Consider the following 20,822-nt stretch of genomic DNA (forward strand, 5'->3'; position numbering starts at 1 on the left):
GTTCGGTTGTTTGGATGGTTATTTGGATGGATGATGCATGAAACGGTAGCTAGAAGAGTGAAAAGAGAGCCGAGGGAAACTCCACATTTGCATTAAGCCCATTTAATTATACTAAGTACATAGTAAATACGAACGAAGAGCAGAATCGTAGCATGTTTACATTTGCTCAAGTGCTTGCCAACGGTCCTCCCTCCAGTCCATCACTCTGGTCTCCCCTCTCCTCTCCCTCTCTGTCTTCTCCTTAACAACGCCTTATTACCCACTACACATTACATCATGTATGTATGTGTGTGGTGTGTGTTTGTGTTAGTGTGGCAACTATTCAGGAGTCTAGAGTATGTTTATATGTATATGGGCGAAATGTTTGCCGCAGTCATAAATAATTTATGCCTGCGTAATTTGGTCAACTTTCCTCCGAGCTCCGCCTAGCCTAGTTCATGCCCACCCTCCTTCACACTCACTTACAGGATATACTACGTACGTACATATCTTCATCTCAGACCCATCAGTGTCCCTTGTGTTAATCGCCTCCATTGCTCGCTTGTATTGTACAAATGTGTAAATCAACTTGGAATTTATATGTTTCAATTGACCACGTTTGTCTCATTTGCATTTTACATTTGCTCTTTTGGGTATGTCCTTTAAGGTCATTAGGCCACACAACTCGGCATTCCATTGGGGAGTAATTAGGAATTATAAAACATTAGCTACTTGTAGGCATAATTATTAACGTATGTATTTTAGGTTGCCCAGGGAGAGATTTATGAAGCATTCAAATACTTGTTAATGTTGGACTTTGCAGTAGTTTTCTTTAAATTATGTATATGTTTTTTTCAAATTAAAACAAAAATTTCGAAAAGTAAAAATAACTAAACGGAGCCCTTCAGAAATTCTTTCTTTGACTAACATTAAAGTCTAATAAAACTTACAAAAATAAGTTAAACAATAATTTTTATAAGAATTCTTCATAATTTTAAAATACCTACAAAATTTGCTACATCTTAAAACAGTTCAAAAAAATTTTCGAAAATTTTGTCACACAGTTTAATCAATATTATTGATAAATTAGATGTAAATTTAACTACTCTATTAAAGTGCTTTAACTACTTTATTTATAGACACTTTACCCTTAAGCAATTAGGCAAATTGTGAAAATTTACATCAAATTTCTCAAGACTAAAGACAATTTATTCACTTTTGTTATGCCTACTTACATGCATATATACATATACGTATGTATATGCCTTAACACTTTCGGTTTTCAATATGTCTTAATAGTATTGTAAAATATTCAATCTGTGCCCTAAAAAGTAGGCAATAAAATTGTGCATACTTCAGGGCAAATCTATAGCTAAACTAAAAAGCCATTAAAAAGCAATTTCCCCAAGCTCAAAAAGCGAACACACCGCATACACACACACACACACACATACATATATATTCTAAACTTGTATAACCTTCAACATGTTTGTGCAAACTTTATTTTCGATTTCCGTTCCAGAGAGACAAAAAAAAAAGAATATAAATTGAAATGAGAATAACTGGAAAGGTCAACCAGTAATAAAGTCCTTTGTCAACACAAATGCGGAAAATAGTTTCTAATTATCCAAAGCAGCAAAACAAAAAAAGCGAAAAACGAAAATATGGCAATGTTTCAGGTTTATTGACACACGCAACACACACACATACGATACTCACACAGCACACAGACACAAAAAGGGAAAATCAACAAAATTCGCCAACTTGACAAATCTTGAAAATGAAAATAAAAAATACATATAGAGGAATATGTATATACACACTTTTACATGCTCATGTTGAACACACATTTAGATATATAATATACTATAACAAAGTTAAAAAATGGGAACACCGAAAAAAAGAAGCTGAGTACGGCCAACTTATAATGTTCTGGTACTTAAATACTCTTACCAATTACTTGTTTTACTTGAAAGTCCATCTACATACATACATACATACATACATATAACCATCAGTTTTCAATTGAATTTGTCTATTTTAAACTTGTTTCAAAACTTGTAATTAGAGCAATTAAAAGTTTCTATTTTCTTGGAGATGACAGGCAAATTGTGATATGCCATCCACATTTTGATCAACTTTTTTTCAGTATCCGTTCGATGCTGATTCTTGCTGAAGTTTGTGTTTGAAACAGCAGAAGAAACCTAATTAAAGGCTTGGTATATTTTGATGTGAAACATTTCTTAAAGGTTCCTCTTTAACATAAAAGACGGAAACCTTAATCACACTTTTCAACACAGAAAACTGCGTCCTTTAAGACACAAACTTGTCAAATATTATATTGATCAGGTCTTGTAGTCATTTTTACTATGCCAAAATTCTTGCTCTAGCTTTGATACTCCTTAGCTAGTGTATACAAAGAGGAACTAAAAAATGCTTGGCAAGAGCTTTAGCCGCCCTCTCGTCCTGTCTCATTCGATGCTGGATTCAAGCAGCCATGTAACCTCGTTTATTTTGCAGCATAATGAAAGGGGGAAAGTTTCTGCAATTTTACCGCCCCTAGTTCCGGCATGTGTCTCTCTCTGTGTGTGTGTGTGTGTGTGTGCTGGTGAGGTGCAACGACGGCTGGCACTAAATGGCATTTGAAATGTTTTGTAGTTCCACTTTGGTGCTTTTGGCCTGAGGATGACGATGACGATGACGACGACGACGACGACGCAGCTTACGCCTTTTGCCATTTAGAACAGACGTAGAGCCCGTATTCCCAAACACTCACACAGACCCCACACACACACACACTCAATCATGTTAGCGCACACACACTCACACACAAAAAAAGGTCAAATGAAAATTATAATTTAAATAATAAAAATAAAAGCGAAAGAGAAAAAGAGTGAGCGTAATTCCTTTTTACGAAATTGAAATTGCCACATAGCCCCTGTTCTGTTCTTTGGTTCCACTTGAGTCCTTCGTATCTCAGCTGTCTGCTAGCGTCCTTTGTAATCCTGTGAACCTTTCGGCCTTTTTCCCAAAGCAACAACAACAACATAAAATAAACCAAAAGCGAAAAGCGAAAAAGAGAAAGCCAAATGCGTCCCTTTGCATTAGCAGTCAATGGTAACTTTTGAGCTAATTATTTGACCATTTTTCATGACCGTCGACAATTTCGACAAGGGTCATCGTAATTGTTTTTGTTGCGGCGCCAACATTTTGAAATTGGATTAAGATATCATCCAAATATGTCCCAAGAAAATTATGTGAAAATTTGCAACAAAAACGAAAAAGAATAAATGTTAAAAAACCAAAGCGAAAGGAAAGTCGCTTACCATATGCCAATTTCGATACTTTACTCATTAAACTGCCTAAAATAAGTAAGACTTTAAATATTAATAAGTCGAAGTATATCCTTTAGGCTAATCAGACTCATAGAGTCCATACAGATATACCCAACTATTTGATGTAATCTTTCAAAGGATTAGCTTCAAGAGTGCCTGGAATATCATTTTAAATTTAAACTTCTGATTTAAAATGTATGTAATAAATGCAATGAACAGGAAAGCCTGACCAAAGCCTCTTTCAAAAGAGCATCCTTTTTTAAATAAAATTATTATTATTTCGAAACGCTTTCTGTACATCAAACAGAAAAAGTTTTCATTTTGTTGTAGCAAATATTTGTATTTACTTATTCCTGTTTTTCTCTCTTTTTGCCATATATGTATCAGTCACATTGTCCTGTACATTTTTACCCTCTCTGTCAATATTTGACTCCCCTCACCTGCTTCACTATAAGTTTTCTGCCCATAATGTTTCATATTTTATACATACATATGTACATATTTGTTTTTAAATATACATGTGGGAAATGGTATTGAGAGAGAGCAATCAAAAGTGATAGAAGAGAGGAGACAAACGCGTAGTGGCCGAACATTCTAGTAGTAGTAGAGAGAGCAGGGCATAGGATCATTATATAAGTTGAGAGAGAGCTTGTAAAAGAGGCCGTGGTTCATTCGCAGAGAGACTGTCAACTGAGTCGCACGTCAAGGTCCATAATTCGTTTAGTGTTATTTCAATAAGTATGTTTAAATTCTATCAATATATTGAACTAAATTGTCATCAAGCAATTAAAATATTAATAAATAAATAAATACGTAACGATCGCTAAATGAACGCTACATTTTTGGGGGCTCGTCCGGGATATTGTTTAAAGAAATTAACATACAAACATATAACACTGCGTGAGTGAAAGAGACAACAAATAAAGTTCTTCGAAGTGACAAAGGATCAACTTTTTGTGTCGGCATCATTGTGTAAGAGCAAGCGAGATAGGCTGTGCTAAATTTGTTGCATTAAATCGTTGGTGTCCAAATACGTTACGACGCAAAACTACACGCACGAGCATGTTTGGTAACGGACGGCGATCAGTGAATCTTTCTAGAACAGTCTAGAAATATTTGGACAGAGCGAATCAAGAGGTAAAACGTCAGCAGAGGCAGAGGCAACCCGTTGGCAGAGGCGAACCGTTGGCAGAGGCAACCCGTTGGCAGAGGCGAACCGTTGGCAGAGGCAACCCGTTGGCAGAGGCAAAGCTGGACGTAGCGTGAGGCAAAACGTCAGCAGAGGCAGAGGCAACCCGTTGGCAGAGGCGAACCGTTGGCAGAGGCAACCCGTTGGCAGAGGAAAAAGTGGACGTAGTGTGAGACAAAACGTCAGCAGAGGCAGAGGCAACCCGTTGGCAGAGGCGAACCGTTGGCAGAGGCAACCCGTTGGCAGAGGCAAAGCTGGACGTAGCGTGAGGCAAAACGTCAGCAGAGGCAGAGGCAACCCGTTGGCAGAGGCGAACCGTTGGCAGAGGCAGAAGCTGGACGCGGCAAGAGACAAAACGTTAGAAGAAGACAGACAACCTGCTGGCAGAAATTAAACGAAGACTTCGTGGGACAGGAGCGGACTTGGGTAAATTTTTTGGGGACTATATGTATATACATAGTTCTAACCTTAATTGAATTTACTAAAACTAACCTTAGCATTAATTATTGGTATTGAACAAAGAAAATATTGTAATATGGAGCTTGACGAGGTTATGGCATTGCGAGTCGCAGATTTGCGAAATAAGTTGGCCGAATTGAACCTAAGCACAGTGGGAAGAAAACGTGATCTACAGAATAGACTTCTTACTCATTACGATATTCAAGACCAAGATAGCGAGGATGAAGAAGTAGAATCAGTAGTTACAGCTAGAGACGAATTGCCCATAAACAATTGTAGTCGATCTTGGTACACCTTAAAAGATGTTGAGGGCAGTGTATCCTATTTTTCCGGCACAGGTAGTCCCGACATTGATTCGTGGGTACAAGAGATAGAAGAGTGTGCTATTACAGTACAATGGGACAAGTTACAGACCTTTATATACGCCAAACAGTTGTTAGCTGCGGCAGCTAAATCATTTATTCGGAGTCAACATGGTATAAACAATTGGGAGATATTAAAAGCAGCACTGCGCAAAGAATTTGGTTCGAAACGATCAGCAGCTGAGATTCATAGAATATTATCGCAACGTTCTCAGAAAAGAGAGGAGACTTTGCATGAATATTTTTATGCGTTAATGGAAATTGCCAAACCAGTGAATTTGGACGATGAGAGCTTGATAGAATACTTTGTAAAGGGCATTCCAGACTCACAAGTAAATAAAGCTATTCTATTTCAAGCCAGGAATCTACAAGAACTGAAGTTTCAAATAGAAACGTATCAGAAAGTTCGTGTTTCACACAAGTCGTTAAACAAGTTTGAGGCTCAGTCAGGAGGAAAGATTAATCAGGGTAAAATAATTGATACATCTAAGAATCGGAAATGCTATAGTTGCGGTGATACATCACATATCAGACGAGACTGTCCGAAGAACGACCAAAAGTGTTTCAAATGTGGTAAAGTAGGACATCGAATGGCACAGTGCAAACTAGAAAATCCAATTAAATACGAGAGAAATACAAACGTGGTAGAAAATGAAGATGTAGTAATACAGCCGTCAAGCGAATTTACTCCGTCAGGGTTAGAACTTAAAAACATCGTATATTCTAACGTTATATTTAAAGGACTCGTAGATACTGGCGCTGGATTATGTCTTATGCGAAGAAATATTTATTTTATGATTGGATCTAAACCGTTATTAGGCGGAGCTAGACACTTAACAGGAATTGGCGACAGTAAAGTGTTGACTTTCGGTAGTTTTATCATACCAGTGAAAGTGGATGGTTTAGTTATGAACATAGAATTCCATGTAGTGCCAGATCAGGATATAAGTTTTGATGCTATACTGGGTCGAACGATATTGAACACTGTCAATATAAATGTAACAGCAAATGGATCTAGGTTTGCTATGCGCAACGATATAGAAGTTTGTCACACCCATAGTATGTCGAAGAGAGAACAAAATGAGTCAGATATTCAGTGGGCAGGAGATATTGGAAATATCTTCATCACAAATATTGAAGACAGGGATAAGAGTCCAGACATAAATCTTTCGCATTTAAACCATTTGATAAAAGGGGAAGTAGAGAAATTAATTCGGAACTACCAGCCAAAAAGAAATGCAAACGCACCAGTAAGCATGAAAATTATATTGAGCGACGAAATACCTGTGTATCAGCACCCGAGGCGTTTAGCCCTTTGTGATCAGGAAATTGTTGATAAACAAATTCAAGAATGGCTAGCAGAGAAAATAATTAAAACCAGTACTTCTGAGTACGCGTCGCCAGTTGTCTTAGTCTCGAAAAAGAATGGTCAAAAGCGTTTATGCTGTGACTACAGGAAATTAAACGAAAAGATTCTTCGTGATAACTTTCCCATGGCTCATATGGACAGCGTTTTAGAAAAGTTGCAAGGTGCCAATATGTTTTCAACTTTAGACTTAACAAACGGATTTTTCCATGTACCGGTAGTAGAAAGCTCTCAGAAATACACTTCTTTTGTTACTCAGAGTGGACAATATGAATTCCTGTATGTCCCTTTTGGTATTTCAAATTCACCAGCTGTATTTACAAGATTCATAATGGTTGTGTTACGAGATTTGATTAAAGCAAACGATTGTGTAGTATACATGGACGACATCATCATTCCAAGTACAGGTATCGATGATGGGTTGGCCAAGCTAAAACGCGTACTAGACGTGTCAGCCAAAAACGGTTTACGAATTAATTGGAGTAAATGTCAGATGCTACAACGAAAAGTCCTATTTTTAGGGTATGATGTGGAAAATGGTACCATAACGCCGAGCAAAGAAAAGATTAGAGCTGTTTCGAATTTTCCTATCCCAAATAGCAAAAAGGGGTTACAAAGATTTTTGGGTCTAACTTCCTATTTTAGAAAGTTTATTGAAAGGTATGCAGTAATTGCGAAACCGTTGTCCGATTTAATGCGTAAGGATTCTAAGTTTGAATTCAAAGATATACACAAACTCGCTTTCGAGGAACTAAGAGCTGCGTTGACTAAAGAACCTGTCCTTAAATTGTTTAACCCGAAATTGCAAACTGAAATACATGCGGACGCTTCAAAATACGGATTTGGGGCAGCTTTGTTACAAAAGCATCCAGAGGATAATTCATTTCATCCCGTTGAATATATGAGTCGTAAGACAAAATTGTGCGAAGAAAGGTATCATTCTTACGAACTCGAAGTGCTTGCTATAATTGGAGCACTAACCAAATGGCGTGTTTATGTCCTAGGATCTCGATTCACCATAGTTACTGATTGTAACGCATTTGCTATGACCATGAAAAAGAAAGATGTTCCTTTGAGAGTTGCTCGTTGGGCTATGTATCTTCAAGATTTCGATTATGTTATCGTACATCGATCAGGTACTCAAATGAGGCACGTCGATGCGTTGAGTCGTTTTGCATGTTGTATGCTTGTTGAGGACACTATTAAACATCGATTAAAAGAAGCTCAGTTGGAAGATGAGTGGACCAAGGCAGTAAGGACGCTAGTCGAAAAAGAAAGTTATAAAGACTTCTATATAGAGAACGAGATTCTCTTTAAAGACCCTAATTATGAGTTGATTGTAGTGCCTTCGGCAATGGAACATGAGATTATTAGACTTGCACATACCCAGGGTCACTTTTCCGTCAAGAAAACGCAAGATTTAATCGAGAAATCATACTATATTCCAGAATTGAGAGATAAGGTTATTCGTGTGGTACATAGTTGTGTGGAGTGTATTGTTGTTAACGCAAAGGCTGGCAAAAGAGAGGGATATCTAACTTCGATAGAAAAGGGTGACAAACCACTTGGTTCATTCCATATTGATCACGTCGGACCAATGGAACTTACAAATAAACGGTATAATTACTTGTTGGTTATTATAGATGGTTTTTCTAAGTACGTTTGGTTGTATCCCACTAGGAGCACAGGCGTAGATGAAGTGATACGGTGTTTAGAAGTTCAAGCAACAAATTTTGGGAACCCAGTACGATTGATATCTGATAGAGGCGCGGCTTTTACATCGCATATTTTCAAAAAGTATTGCGAGGATCACGACATCGTGCATTTATTGATTACCACCGGAGTACCGCGAGGAAATGGGCAGGTTGAAAGGATTCACAAGATTGTTATTCCAATGCTAGCTAAAATGAGTTTAGATAATCCAGCTTCATGGTATAAATACGTTGGGAAAGTTCAGCAAATCATCAACGATACGGCACCTAGAAGTACTAAGATAGCTCCTTTTAGGATCCTAACCGGTATTGACATGCGTAGATCAGAGGATGTAAACCTTAAAGAACTACTCGATGATCTTCTAATCGAAGAACTAGCAGAACACAGAAAGAAAATACGAATGGAGGCAGTTGAAAATATAAAACAAATTCAGGAGGAGAACAAGAAGTCAGCTAATCTAAAGAGAAAAGAGGGAAAACGATTCAAAATAAATGATTTGGTTGCTATTAAGCGTACCCAATATGGCGTTGGTCTGAAACTCAAAGGAAAGTATTTAGGACCCTATAAAGTAACGGCAATTAAAAATCATGGTAGATATGAAGTAGAGAAAGTTGGACAGGCGGAAGGGCCTAATAGGACATCAACTGTATCGGAATATATGAAATTGTGGGGACCGTCATTCGGGTCGAATGTACAGTCAGGAGGGCCGAATGTGGGAAATGGTATTGAGAGAGAGCAATCAAAAGTGATAGAAGAGAGGAGACAAACGCGTAGTGGCCGAACATTCTAGTAGTAGTAGAGAGAGCAGGGCATAGGATCATTATATAAGTTGAGAGAGAGCTTGTAAAAGAGGCCGTGGTTCATTCGCAGAGAGACTGTCAACTGAGTCGCACGTCAAGGTCCATAATTCGTTTAGTGTTATTTCAATAAGTATGTTTAAATTCTATCAATATATTGAACTAAATTGTCATCAAGCAATTAAAATATTAATAAATAAATAAATACGTAACGATCGCTAAATGAACGCTACATACATATGTAATTACATTCTGAAAATGCCAAAAGAAATAAAATAATTTTTTCAAAATTTCAAAATGTCAAAAAACGATTATGACCAGGAAAATCTAATTTGGGCATTCCATATGAGTTATTATGCTTATCTAAGATGGCAAAACTACGTCATGAAAATGGTATTTAAAAGCTTTAAGATTCTAGATGACAAACTATAAATAAGAGTTTATTTACTTTACTCTACTACTATTTACAATGGCCATTTAATGACTAACAAATGAGAATGACATTGCATATACTAAGAATAGAAAACATTTAAGCTGCAACTATTTAGAGTGATTCCTCAGAGGACAAAAACGTGACTCTATTTTCATAAGAAAATTTCCTTTAAGACTAAATTTAAATTGGTTATGTAATTTATATATAATTAAAAATCACAAGACCTTTGAGCAATTCAAACTAAGCTACCTCAATGTCAGCTTCAATGTCTGCTGTTAGCCCAATGGGTTCCTTGACACTCATTATAATCTTATACCTTATTAGCTCTGCCGAGACATCTATATATAAATCTATCTAATTTGGATCAAATTTTGCCTTAAGTTAAGTACTTTGGCGAAAGGAGAGTCTCTTTTACTACAAGTGAGTCTGGGAAAAGGATTGTTGGCAAATGAACATCTTTTGAAAGGGGGGAAAGGTTTTCCAATGAAATTTAAGCTTGTCAATTTATTTCGCAAGAGAATGCGAATTCAACTAGATATCTAATAAAGTCTCTTTCAAATATAAAAGTGATTAAATTCCCATGTGCTTTCTATGTCATTGAATTTATTTTCTGTTTCCTTTGTTTTGCTCTCACAAAAATAGTCGAAGATGAAATAAAGAAACTTCCTACTTTCTTGTTATTCAATAAATAAATACGGGTCTCTGTTCCTTTGCCGTTGGCAAAATTTCTGCAGCAAGTTTTTTTTTTCAATTTTTTTTGGAGAAAAGAAAAATCAATTGAATGCTTCAGTAAACCAAATATATTGCATTGCATTTTGCTTTTCCTTGAACCATGTTTTAATATTAACAAAAGCAAAAGGGATAGCTCTTAGTCCTATTCTTACTTATATATAAATCCTTGTTTCATATACATACATACAGATCTTTATATATATATATATGTGTGTGTGTGTAATGCATGTTCGCATTCATATGCAAGCAATTTGTTGTTGTTTCGTTATTTTTATTGCCACATCTCTCGTTCCATTGTTGACCTCAAATGAATTACACAGCAATTTCATGTACATACATATCCTGAAATTAATCGCAAACTTATTAAAAAAGAAAAAAGAAATCAAAAGAAGCAAAATGAATGAAAAACGAACAGAAGAAAGGGAAAACTGTTTTCAAAAGAATTCAATGTGAAAATCCGCAACCAATGACAACAATTGCCATCAACATCCTTGTCTCGGTATTTTCATTTTTGCCATACCAACGCTCCTTATCTCCTTCATTCTTTTTTAACCCAACCAACTCACATCTCTGTCCTACTTTGTTCCTACCCCTCTCCCACCCTTTATCTCACACTATCTGTCTCTCTCTTTCTCGCTCTGTCTTCCTCATACACATTGGCGTTCTTTTTGCAATTGCAAATTGTAAAATGCAACAATTTTAATGCTTTTGCAACTTTGATTTCGAGTTTAATGCAAAAAGTTCCCCCAAGTTAAGAAGGAAATGGCAGCAAAAAAAACGCATAAGACCTGAGATTGTGTTGCAGTTTTCTTTAGCCCATTTCACGATTTCATAAGTACCCTGTAAAATGGCCAACAAGGTATACTAGAGACATCAGGTTACTATCTCATATTGGATGGGAGTTACAATAGAAAAACATTTGCAGCTCTATGTCAGTCTCTTCAAAGGACTGTTTCACCCTCACTTCTTGAAAAGGGGATCCTATGTGACTTCTCCCTGCTTCACAGTCCAAGAATCATTTTTAGATCTATTTCTTATTCGCTATTTATTATAATCATAGATAACTAAAGAATATTAAAACACCCAATTTGTTTGCGCTGGCAAATTATTATCAGTTATTTTACATGTTAAATTTTTTTGATCTTCTTCGATGGGCCACGATTCAACAAAACAAAATTTTGTGGCTTTACATCTTATAATTTCAGATATATAAGTGTTAATACCGACGGACATATCTTTATCGATTCGGCTGTTAAACGAAGAAAATACTTTCTTAATACTTTCTTTCTGTACCCTAATAAGAAAAATAAACAATGCCATTAAATTACAACTAAACATAAATGAAAAATGTTTCAAAAAGTCGTAAATCCCTGGATTCAAAATTCTCAAAAGTATTTCAATATCTTCTACATTTATTGTATGTAGGGCAAATTCGAGAACTTAAAATCTTGACTCAATCAATCAATCAATTTACTTTCATCAAAGCATTCATTCTCTCACTCCATATAAATGCTGCGCTTATAATTTTTACTTAAAAGAACTTTACTGGATATTAATGAGTCGACTCCTTTTATGACAATTATTTCGTTCTCTTATTTTCTTATGTATTTCCTTTTGTGTGTGATTTGCTTCTATGGTTACACCTTCTTCTTTTTCTGTCTTAATATTTTTTTCCTCTTTTTTTACCCCCTTCTTGGCATCAAGTTGAAGTTGGCGAATTGCACTGAGCGCCAAGAACGCAACATTTCCTGTTTGCTTTTGCTATGATTTCCAACCATATTCAGGCAGTTTCTGCTTCATCCTTCTGCCATCCTGTTGTCGTATGTGTGTGTGAGTGTGTGATTGTGTCCCTTGCACTTCCCATTTCCATTTCATCTGCTCTGAGTGTGTGTGTGTGTGTGTGAGTGTGTGAATGAACGTATGGAAATGGAATTAGATGGCATGGGTATGGGTCTATGGGATAAATGTCTGCGTGTCTTCGTCTCTTGTAGTCACAGACAACTTCCTATCCCCTCGGGCTGAATGCCTTTCATGCAAAAATATGCAATTTTATCGGTCTTTACAGATTTTTCATAAAAAAAGGAAATGGGCCGGGGCAGAGTAGGAGACAGAGGGCCGATTGGGGGTGTAGTGCAAAACGCATAGCTTTGAAAGACATTTGCCAAGGAAAAATGTAAATATTTATCATACCGGAAACATGCAGTTCTTCTACCATGTCTACTTCAATTTTTCTATCAAATAGTTAAACCAAAAATATATATATCCAGCTCTTTATATGTGTGTTTGAGTAATTCCTATTTCCTTTTTCTCTGAAGAATGTCTTTTTAAGCTTTTAGTTAATTTAAAAGTTGAAATTTATTTCGAAATATTTTAGAATTTTCTCCATGCACATGACTCACAGTATTTGCAACGTAAAGTAGAATAAAAGAGATGGCACAAGAAGACAAAAAATAAGAAAAAAAATGGAGAATTCCCGTTAAAAACGTGCCGACATTTTGGTTGTCAACACGCACACAGATACACACAAAGCACACACACACACACAAAACACCAAAAAAGTTGCCCTGATTCCTCTGTTTACTATAGAAAAATGTCAGAGCTCTCCCTGGTCCATAGTTAAACTTTAGTTTTATGGCTGCAATTTAGTGAAATTGTATGTTTATTTTAGCTTCAATGTCTCTCGTCTCGTCTCGACATTGTTTTATTTCTGTCAATTGTTTAGCTTTAGACATGCTACATACATACACATGGATATACTTATACTTATACAAAGTATGGTATATACATGCGATTTAAACAACTCTCTGCTTAGAGCAGAAGATATATATCACCACTCACTCCAAAACGGGCCATCCACTCTTGGTAATGTAATGTGGCCAAAAAGCAGCAAGCAGGAAACAAAATGCTGGTACAACAATTGTTAATGAGCCCCACAAGAGCTTAGAGCAGTTCATATCATTTGTTATGTCTTCCCGGTTTTGTTTTGCTTTTTGGTTTTCTGTTTTTTTTTCTCTCTCTCTCTCTCTTGTTGTTGTTTTAAATAGCAAATTACAAGCCAGGACAAAACACCACACAACATTTAAGGGTAGGGCGGGGCAGAACTGAAGTGGGCAGTGCATTAAATTAACACCTAAAAGGTTGACATATTTACACTTTGGGCCCAAAAACCCTCTCGCACACACATACACGCACACGCACACTCGCATGACTGGGAAAAATCTCATCATATGCGTTAACAAAAGCAGTTTAATTTCGCTGGATTAGCATTGTAATGTGATGGAAATGATATGGTAATTTGGGTTACGCAAATTGTCAAAGGGTTACCAAAACAAAAAGGTATCACAGCATAAATTCCAATGGGTCATCAGTCTATTAAAAGTGAATCTATTCAAACTGAAGGAAAATTGCATTTTCATTTTTGAATATGCTATAAAAAAAAGAACAAAAATCATTCTTTAAATATTCAACAACGTTTGATTTCCGCTCATCGAGAGCAGTCCTTAAAAAACTATCAAGTATTTAAGAGCTATTAAGCGAGATAATCTATCCCTATGTTCGATTAAGAGTCCTTTCTGTCTGTACTGCAAAATTGTCAATGTTCTAATCAATTAGCACCAATTGATATAGTCACTGGGTGGAACTGCACCTCTTATTATGGGACACCTGTTGTATCAGTCGATCCGAAAAAAAAACTTTATTTAAGCCAATTGCTTTGTGGAAAAAAGTAGTAGAAAAAAGGAAAGTCTAATAATATAAAAGACACTGTAGAACGAAGCAACAACTTTGCCAGCTAAACAGTTTAAATGTCTTGGTTAATAACCATAATATAAACACACAAAATACCGGTTTAAAGCCTGACTATTTGGTCCCTAATGCTGGAGTAAGCCCATGCCGACATTTTTAATGGACAGTTGCACAATATAAATTTTGAAAGGTACATGATTTAAAAAGGTTGTATGTATGTACGTTTCTCTTTTGTCAAAACATTCTGTTTGCGTTACATTCTGATATTTTCTCACATGGCCCCTCAGGAAATCCCTGGCGCAGAGTACCCTTTCCACCCACCTGTCACGCTTTTTGAGTTACATGTGAAAATATTTTGACATTTTTCAAAAAAATTGTTGCTCTTTGGCCATCTTTTGGTGGCTTATGACTAAAATTTGCCATTTCCCAAAACCGAAAACGAACAATGTTTCGTGATATTCTTTTTTTTTGGCGTTTTGTGAAGAACATGGCCGGTTTTCCCGTAACATAATCAGGCCCACATTTTTTAAATAGAAATGCAGTTACAAAAATGTTAAAAATTTTGAATTGCCTTTTTCAAAATTCTCAAGAGCCTGCAAAAAAAAGTAATTTGTTTGGATTGAAACCGCATTAAGAATCAACTTATTAAATATTTTCCATTTTAGTGGAAAGTGTGACTGTAAAGGTTAAAAGTAGCTTTAATTAAATCTATTTTATTTAATATTTACCAATTAATACCTGCTAAAATATGCAACCCAGGATTTAGGAAAAGAAATATTACTCATACGACTTGTTGGCAAGCAACTTCTGCGGCAGAATTTGATTCCGAAATGAGTCTTTTTCTTATTGCAATTCCCAATTCAGAATACGCTGTGCGATAAAAAGTTTTATCATCATTAGCAGCTTCAATTATACTTTCGTGACTCTCATTCTAAACTTCTTCCGTAGCAACTAAAAATCTGAGCCTCGTCGTTTTTTTGTTTTTCTTTAGACAACATTTAAGGCATCAGCATAGGGCAGCTCTTATTATCAGCTAAGCACATAAATGAATAGTTAATGAAGTTCTTTGCACTAGTTAGTTCAAACTGATTCAAACGCCTCTGCTTAGAACTCTGCTCAGCTCATTTTCTTCCTCTCAGCATCACCTTATTTCGCATAAAAGGCAGGGCAAAAAAAAAAAAAGAAACAAGAAAAAAATTACTAGAAATGGCAAAAAGAAATCAGGCAGACAGGCAACAGTTTTGCACCTGGACCAGCAAAAAAAAAACACACGGGTAATACAAAGTGGGTGGTGGTGTTGGTGGTTGAATGGGTCGTTGCCAGGCTAGGTTCACATTTACGGGTACATGAACGAAACAAACCGGCGCCCGGATGCATTGACCAAAAGCTATTTAAGGATGCCACGCTCTGATGCGTTGCACAGTTAAGACCAGAACTTGCCAGCGGAAAGGTGGACTGCGTCTGTGTGAGTGCAAGTACGTGAACGTTTATCCATGTGTGTGCGAGTCTGTGTGTGTGCGTATGCGGTGTGTGACGTGAAAGGTGAAATCTTTTATAATCTCAAAGGTTTAGAATTTCTACACTTTTGGAAATTTCCATTTAATGAGATTTGAAATTTATTTACTTATTTAAGTAGAATCAAAATATCAAAAAGAAAAGTGGATGCATCTTTACAAGAAGAAGTTATTGCAGCGTTAGAAATATGTTTTACTATTTCTATTGATCAAAGAAAAACATTTTTCAAAGAGTCATTTTGTTCTTGGGGTTTGCAATCTGTAATCTGTATAAATCATACGCACTGTGTAACCCAAACGGAAACGGAAAATTTGGTTCATTTAGAACTTTTTCTCTCACTGTATTCACCAAAGACAGTAACTTCATTTTGGCCAACTAAAAGTTAATTCGCAATTTCATTTTTTCTTGCACATTTTGCAGATATTTTCACATCAGCAGCAGTCCAAGCAGCAATCCAAGCAGCAGACCAAGGATAAGGCGTGAAGGTGCATTTATTATAGAGACCACGTCCAGTGTATAATATTTGAAATCAAAGCATTAGGGTATGACCATGCCAGTGCTAGACGTGCCGAACAAGTTAAACCAGAGCACTACAGCTGTGAAAATGAAAATGAAAAAGCAAAGCAAACCCAGAAACAGAAACCGAAACCGAAACCGAAACAGAAACGGAAAAGTCAGAGCACTGGGCAAGCGGAAAAGGAGCATAGAAGCCAATTGATAATGATGACAAATCTAAATCCAAAATCAAATCGAAAAACAAAAGCAAAACGACACATTTACTCTATATATTTTCTCTTTGGTTCCTTGATGTGCTACATTAGAAACATTTGTGCAGCAATTGTGCAGCAGCAAATGGCAACAACGGAAGCGGAAACAGATGAAACGGATGCGGATGTGGATACGAATGAGAATGGGAATGTGAATGTGGATATGGAAATGGAGGTGATAGCGGATACGGAAACGGATGCCCGCACTATGATGATGGGAATTTGCATTATAAGACTGATAACATTAAAAAGATTTCTAGAGATTTCCTCTTCAACACACAAAAGAAAAACTAACATCAACGACAACAACGACGATAAAGATGACGAAAACGAGGATGACAAGGACGACGAGGAGATGGAGAAGGAGAACGACAAACACAATCATTGGCAATCAGCAAAGCGACGACATCAACTATACACGCATCCACAATCCTGTTGGCGACACCAGCTGACGCCTAGCACGATGATAATGCTCTTGCTGTTGCTATCCTCACACTGGCCGGATTGTTGCCAGTGCCTGCAGGGTGGAAGTAACACGGTGAAAACCAAATACGGCCTACTACGGGGAATAGTAGTGCGCTCTACGCCATCGCCATTGGTGGAAGCATTTCTGGGTATACCATACGCCTCGCCGCCGGTGGGCAGTCTCAGGTGAGTGCTTGGTGACAAAGATTACGAGTATATATATATAAATACTCACAGAGTGTGTGTGTGTGTGTAGTGGGTACGACGACGGGGTCACCACATTGGCGCCATCATCTATCTTGGGAGTTCTCTCTCCCTCTCTCTCTCTCTCGTTTCCACTCGCTATCTTTTGGGTGACTCTGCGTTTGGCAGGGCAAAAGTTTTCTCCACCAACTTTATGCAAAACAATTTTAATAATTATTCTTATGAAATATGTGAGTGTGTGCGAGTGTGTGTGTGTGTGTGTGTGTGTGTGCGGTCCCCATTGCTTCCTGTGAAATCATGCTGTTGCTCTTATCCAGCTCATGCGGAAGTATTTACGCCTCTCTGGACATTATTTTTAGGATTTAAGCATCCCACCAGCCGCAACATCAGCATCATCAGCAGCAGCAGCAGTAGATTTTGTAATGAAGCCAAAGTGCTACTTGGAATTAATCCACAACTTATTTTACAATTAACAATTACCCAAAGTTTGCGACAATTTGGGATCCAAACTTATTAAATATGCAGCATCCGAAAGGAAAAAAAAAGCAAGAGAAACGGAAAAAGCGAAATTTTCTGTTGTTAAACACAAAGAAAAGCAAAAATTATCCCTCAACTTTTGGTGAATTTTAAATTTAAATGAACTCCACCAGAGAGACAGTAAAAGTTTGCTGCAACTTTTAGTTTTTTTTTTGTTTCATTTTGTTTAACTAAAATCAACATACAAACTACATACTAAACATTTGCAAAATAATTTTTTCTGTTTTCATTTTGTGTGCGAATTGAAATTGTTATTGATATTCCGTGTCTATAAATAAGTGATTTTTAATTAAAAATATATATTTGCAATAAAAATGAAAAAAAAAAATATATATACATATGTATGTATATACGCTTATGTAAATATCCGCATAAACATGTATGTATGTATATAAAACTATCCAACAAATACATTCATACATTTAGGATTTGATGATTATGGCTAAAATTAGAATGACATTAGAATTGATTGCCAAGTAAATTTATTTATAAAATGACTACATTGTGATTTGCATGATTTGCAATTTAAATTTCAATTTCATCAGTTCGACAACTAGGTAAATTTAAAACAAAATTGTTTTACACCACTTAGTTAATATATGTAGTCATGTCAAATTTGTTTTTCCAAAATCGAAATCATAGACGAATCCAGAAGGAAGGCAGGATATCCCCCAGAATATTAATATTTTAAATAATATTCAACCTTTTTGGATTTCCAACTAATGCAAGTCCTTAAATTGACAAAATATTCCCCTCGAAAGTTATTAAAAACATCAAAGATAGCAAAAAAGCTACAGTGGTGGTCAAAAGTATTCGCACAATGGCATTTTATTACAAGGTTTTTATATTTTTAACATAGAATGTTATGTTGTTGTAGAATTACAACCCAAATGAATACTTACAACAACAAAACTATCTTCCAAAATGCAAGAAGCAAAAGAAAGTCTAATGTGTAAATACTTTTGACTACCCCTTTTTTTTAGATTATATCATTATAACAATTCAATAATACAATACAATTCAAGATATTCCTCAGTAATTAATTTTTGTAAGCATTGTACCAAAGTTAAGGACCCTTCTTTAGAATGAACTAAAACTACTCTTTTCTTATAATTAGAATCATTTGGTCGAAATTGTTTCTTAGTAATCCCAGAAAAAGTCAAACAATTTAACTTCTTACCTCTTAAATCTATTAATTGCCATTTAAATTTAATTTTGTCTATGAAAGATTTAAGCTAACACAATTAAAATTTTAAGCTCAGTAAATTTCTCATAGCTTTTTTCAAATTTTGACATAATTAATTTATTAATTATACCTAAAGTTTATATATTTGTCAACTTTTAAATTTAGAATGACCAAATAGATCGGCAAACAACCTCAAGACTATAAGTGATTTAGCATTTATTTATTTTTAGCCTTTTGATGATTTTAAAGAGAGAAATAAGAATAATCAAGCAAATAATTTTTGTGAAAATTTTGAAATATTTTCCCACAAATGGTTTCAATTAGCCAAATGAGAGTTCGTACCGTTAAGCAATGCTTTTCATGTTATTCTAACTAAATTACACAATTAGTGCCAACAGTTCACGCTCACTTTTCAAATAAAATATTCAGCAACCTTTTGGCATAGACCTCACCCTTCTACTCCTCTCTTACCTCAATTAAATTTGCACCTTCCTAACTCACACAATGGCAAGGTGAGAGTTGCTTCCACTTTACACCTTGCCTTACACAGGCCGCTCAGTCACCTCACATTCTGCATTTGAGCCTCACACAAAAAGTTCGATAAGCCATTTAAGCATTTGATGCCATTAAATGGCAAACGAGTTGGTTTCCCCCGAAAAACCAAAGTTTGCGGAATATTACAAAAGTTTCGTCCTTTCCCAGGCAAAAGTGCTTGCCAGCAGCAGCGGCAGAAGCAAGGGAATAGTAGGTACTCGAGTATAGTATAGAAAATTTTCTTCCCCAAATACAAGACGAAGAAGTGAAGTTTTATGTGACACGCATGAACAACAAGTGTGTTTGATGATGTGATTGGATGAGATGTACTTCAACCTAACCCACTCTTCACCACACTCCAGTTTTGGCCACACTTTTCGAAGAACGAAAATTGTTCTTTAATTACTTCCTGTGGCAAATGGTATATGCCCACCATATGACAGAGCCCTACCCGTACCCCCCATACCATCCGGCACAGACCAGCCCCATTCCATGACAAGCCTATATACATTCACACCATATACCATCTCGAAAAAGTCAATGAAGTTGTTTATGAATGCGGTTCATTATCATGCAGCAACAGATGCCAAAATCGTTGCCACAAGACTTAATCAAATGCCAATGAGTTGGAAAGCTTAGAAGTGGTCATGACTTGCTAACAGGAGCGCATTGAAATACAACCAAGAATGGAGTCTGAAAATAATATAAACGACTTTTGAGTAAAGTTAAAAATTTAATTAAGTCAAAATGGAAATAATTTCATATCGATCACCAAGCAAGTGCTTATGTATATCAACCATTCTCACATAGCAATGTGTAAAAAAGTTCTTCGTATGCCTAATGCATACTTTAGGGGGCCCCTTTGGCCCAGTCTACGCATAAGGCGGTCCTGGCTATGCTCCAGTGTGGTCATGTGAATGTGAATGATATTTGACGAATTTTTTATACGGTTCACCGACATGAAAAAGCTAATTAATCATTGCGGCCAAGCGCATGTGTCGCCAAAGTTCCTAATCAAAAATTCACAAAATATTGACAACGAAAACAAAACCAGAATATGAAACGTGAATTTCTTGTGGGTCGCTGCTGTGGTTTTAGATTTAAAATCTATTTTAGTTGATAAAAACAAATATAAAAATAAAGACATTTTTTTTTAGGTGGTCACCATATATTTGTTTAGCATTAAAACGTTTGACATACATGAATATATAGAAGCACATACATAAGTATGCACAATGTACATATGTATATATGTATATATATATATATATTCAAAAGTATATTTTTCTTTTAGCCAATTATAAATGGAAAATATTTGCATATGGCAAGGCTTTGAATGATTTAGACATGAATTGCACTATTTTAGTTTGCCATTTTAATTCAATTAGAAATTCTCTATGTATTTTTAATGCGTTCGTTAAAGTATTTTGTTACGCTTAATTAATTTTTTTCATTTACCCATATAAATTTGCTATTCGTTATTATGCAACTTATAAATCATTCAA

The 20,822-nt window shown here is 36.0% G+C and overlaps 1 protein-coding gene across 1 annotated transcript in view; it reads left to right on the plus strand.

Annotated features, from left to right (window-relative positions):
• The window catches only part of Nlg2 (Neuroligin 2), a 39,131-nt gene that overhangs the window by 11,474 nt on the left and 6,835 nt on the right, over positions 1 to 20,822 (plus strand). Inside the window, exon 2 of the mRNA XM_068284878.1 lies at positions 16,045 to 17,042. Within this exon, the coding sequence (XP_068140979.1) occupies positions 16,345 to 17,042 (698 nt within the window). The 5' untranslated portion in view covers positions 16,045 to 16,344. The remainder of the gene's footprint in view (positions 1 to 16,044; positions 17,043 to 20,822) is intronic.

Source organism: Drosophila tropicalis, unplaced genomic scaffold, assembly GCF_018151085.1.
Source record: "Drosophila tropicalis isolate 14030-0801.00 unplaced genomic scaffold, ASM1815108v1 contig_393, whole genome shotgun sequence".
Classification (NCBI taxonomy): Eukaryota; Metazoa; Arthropoda; class Insecta; order Diptera; family Drosophilidae; genus Drosophila; species Drosophila tropicalis.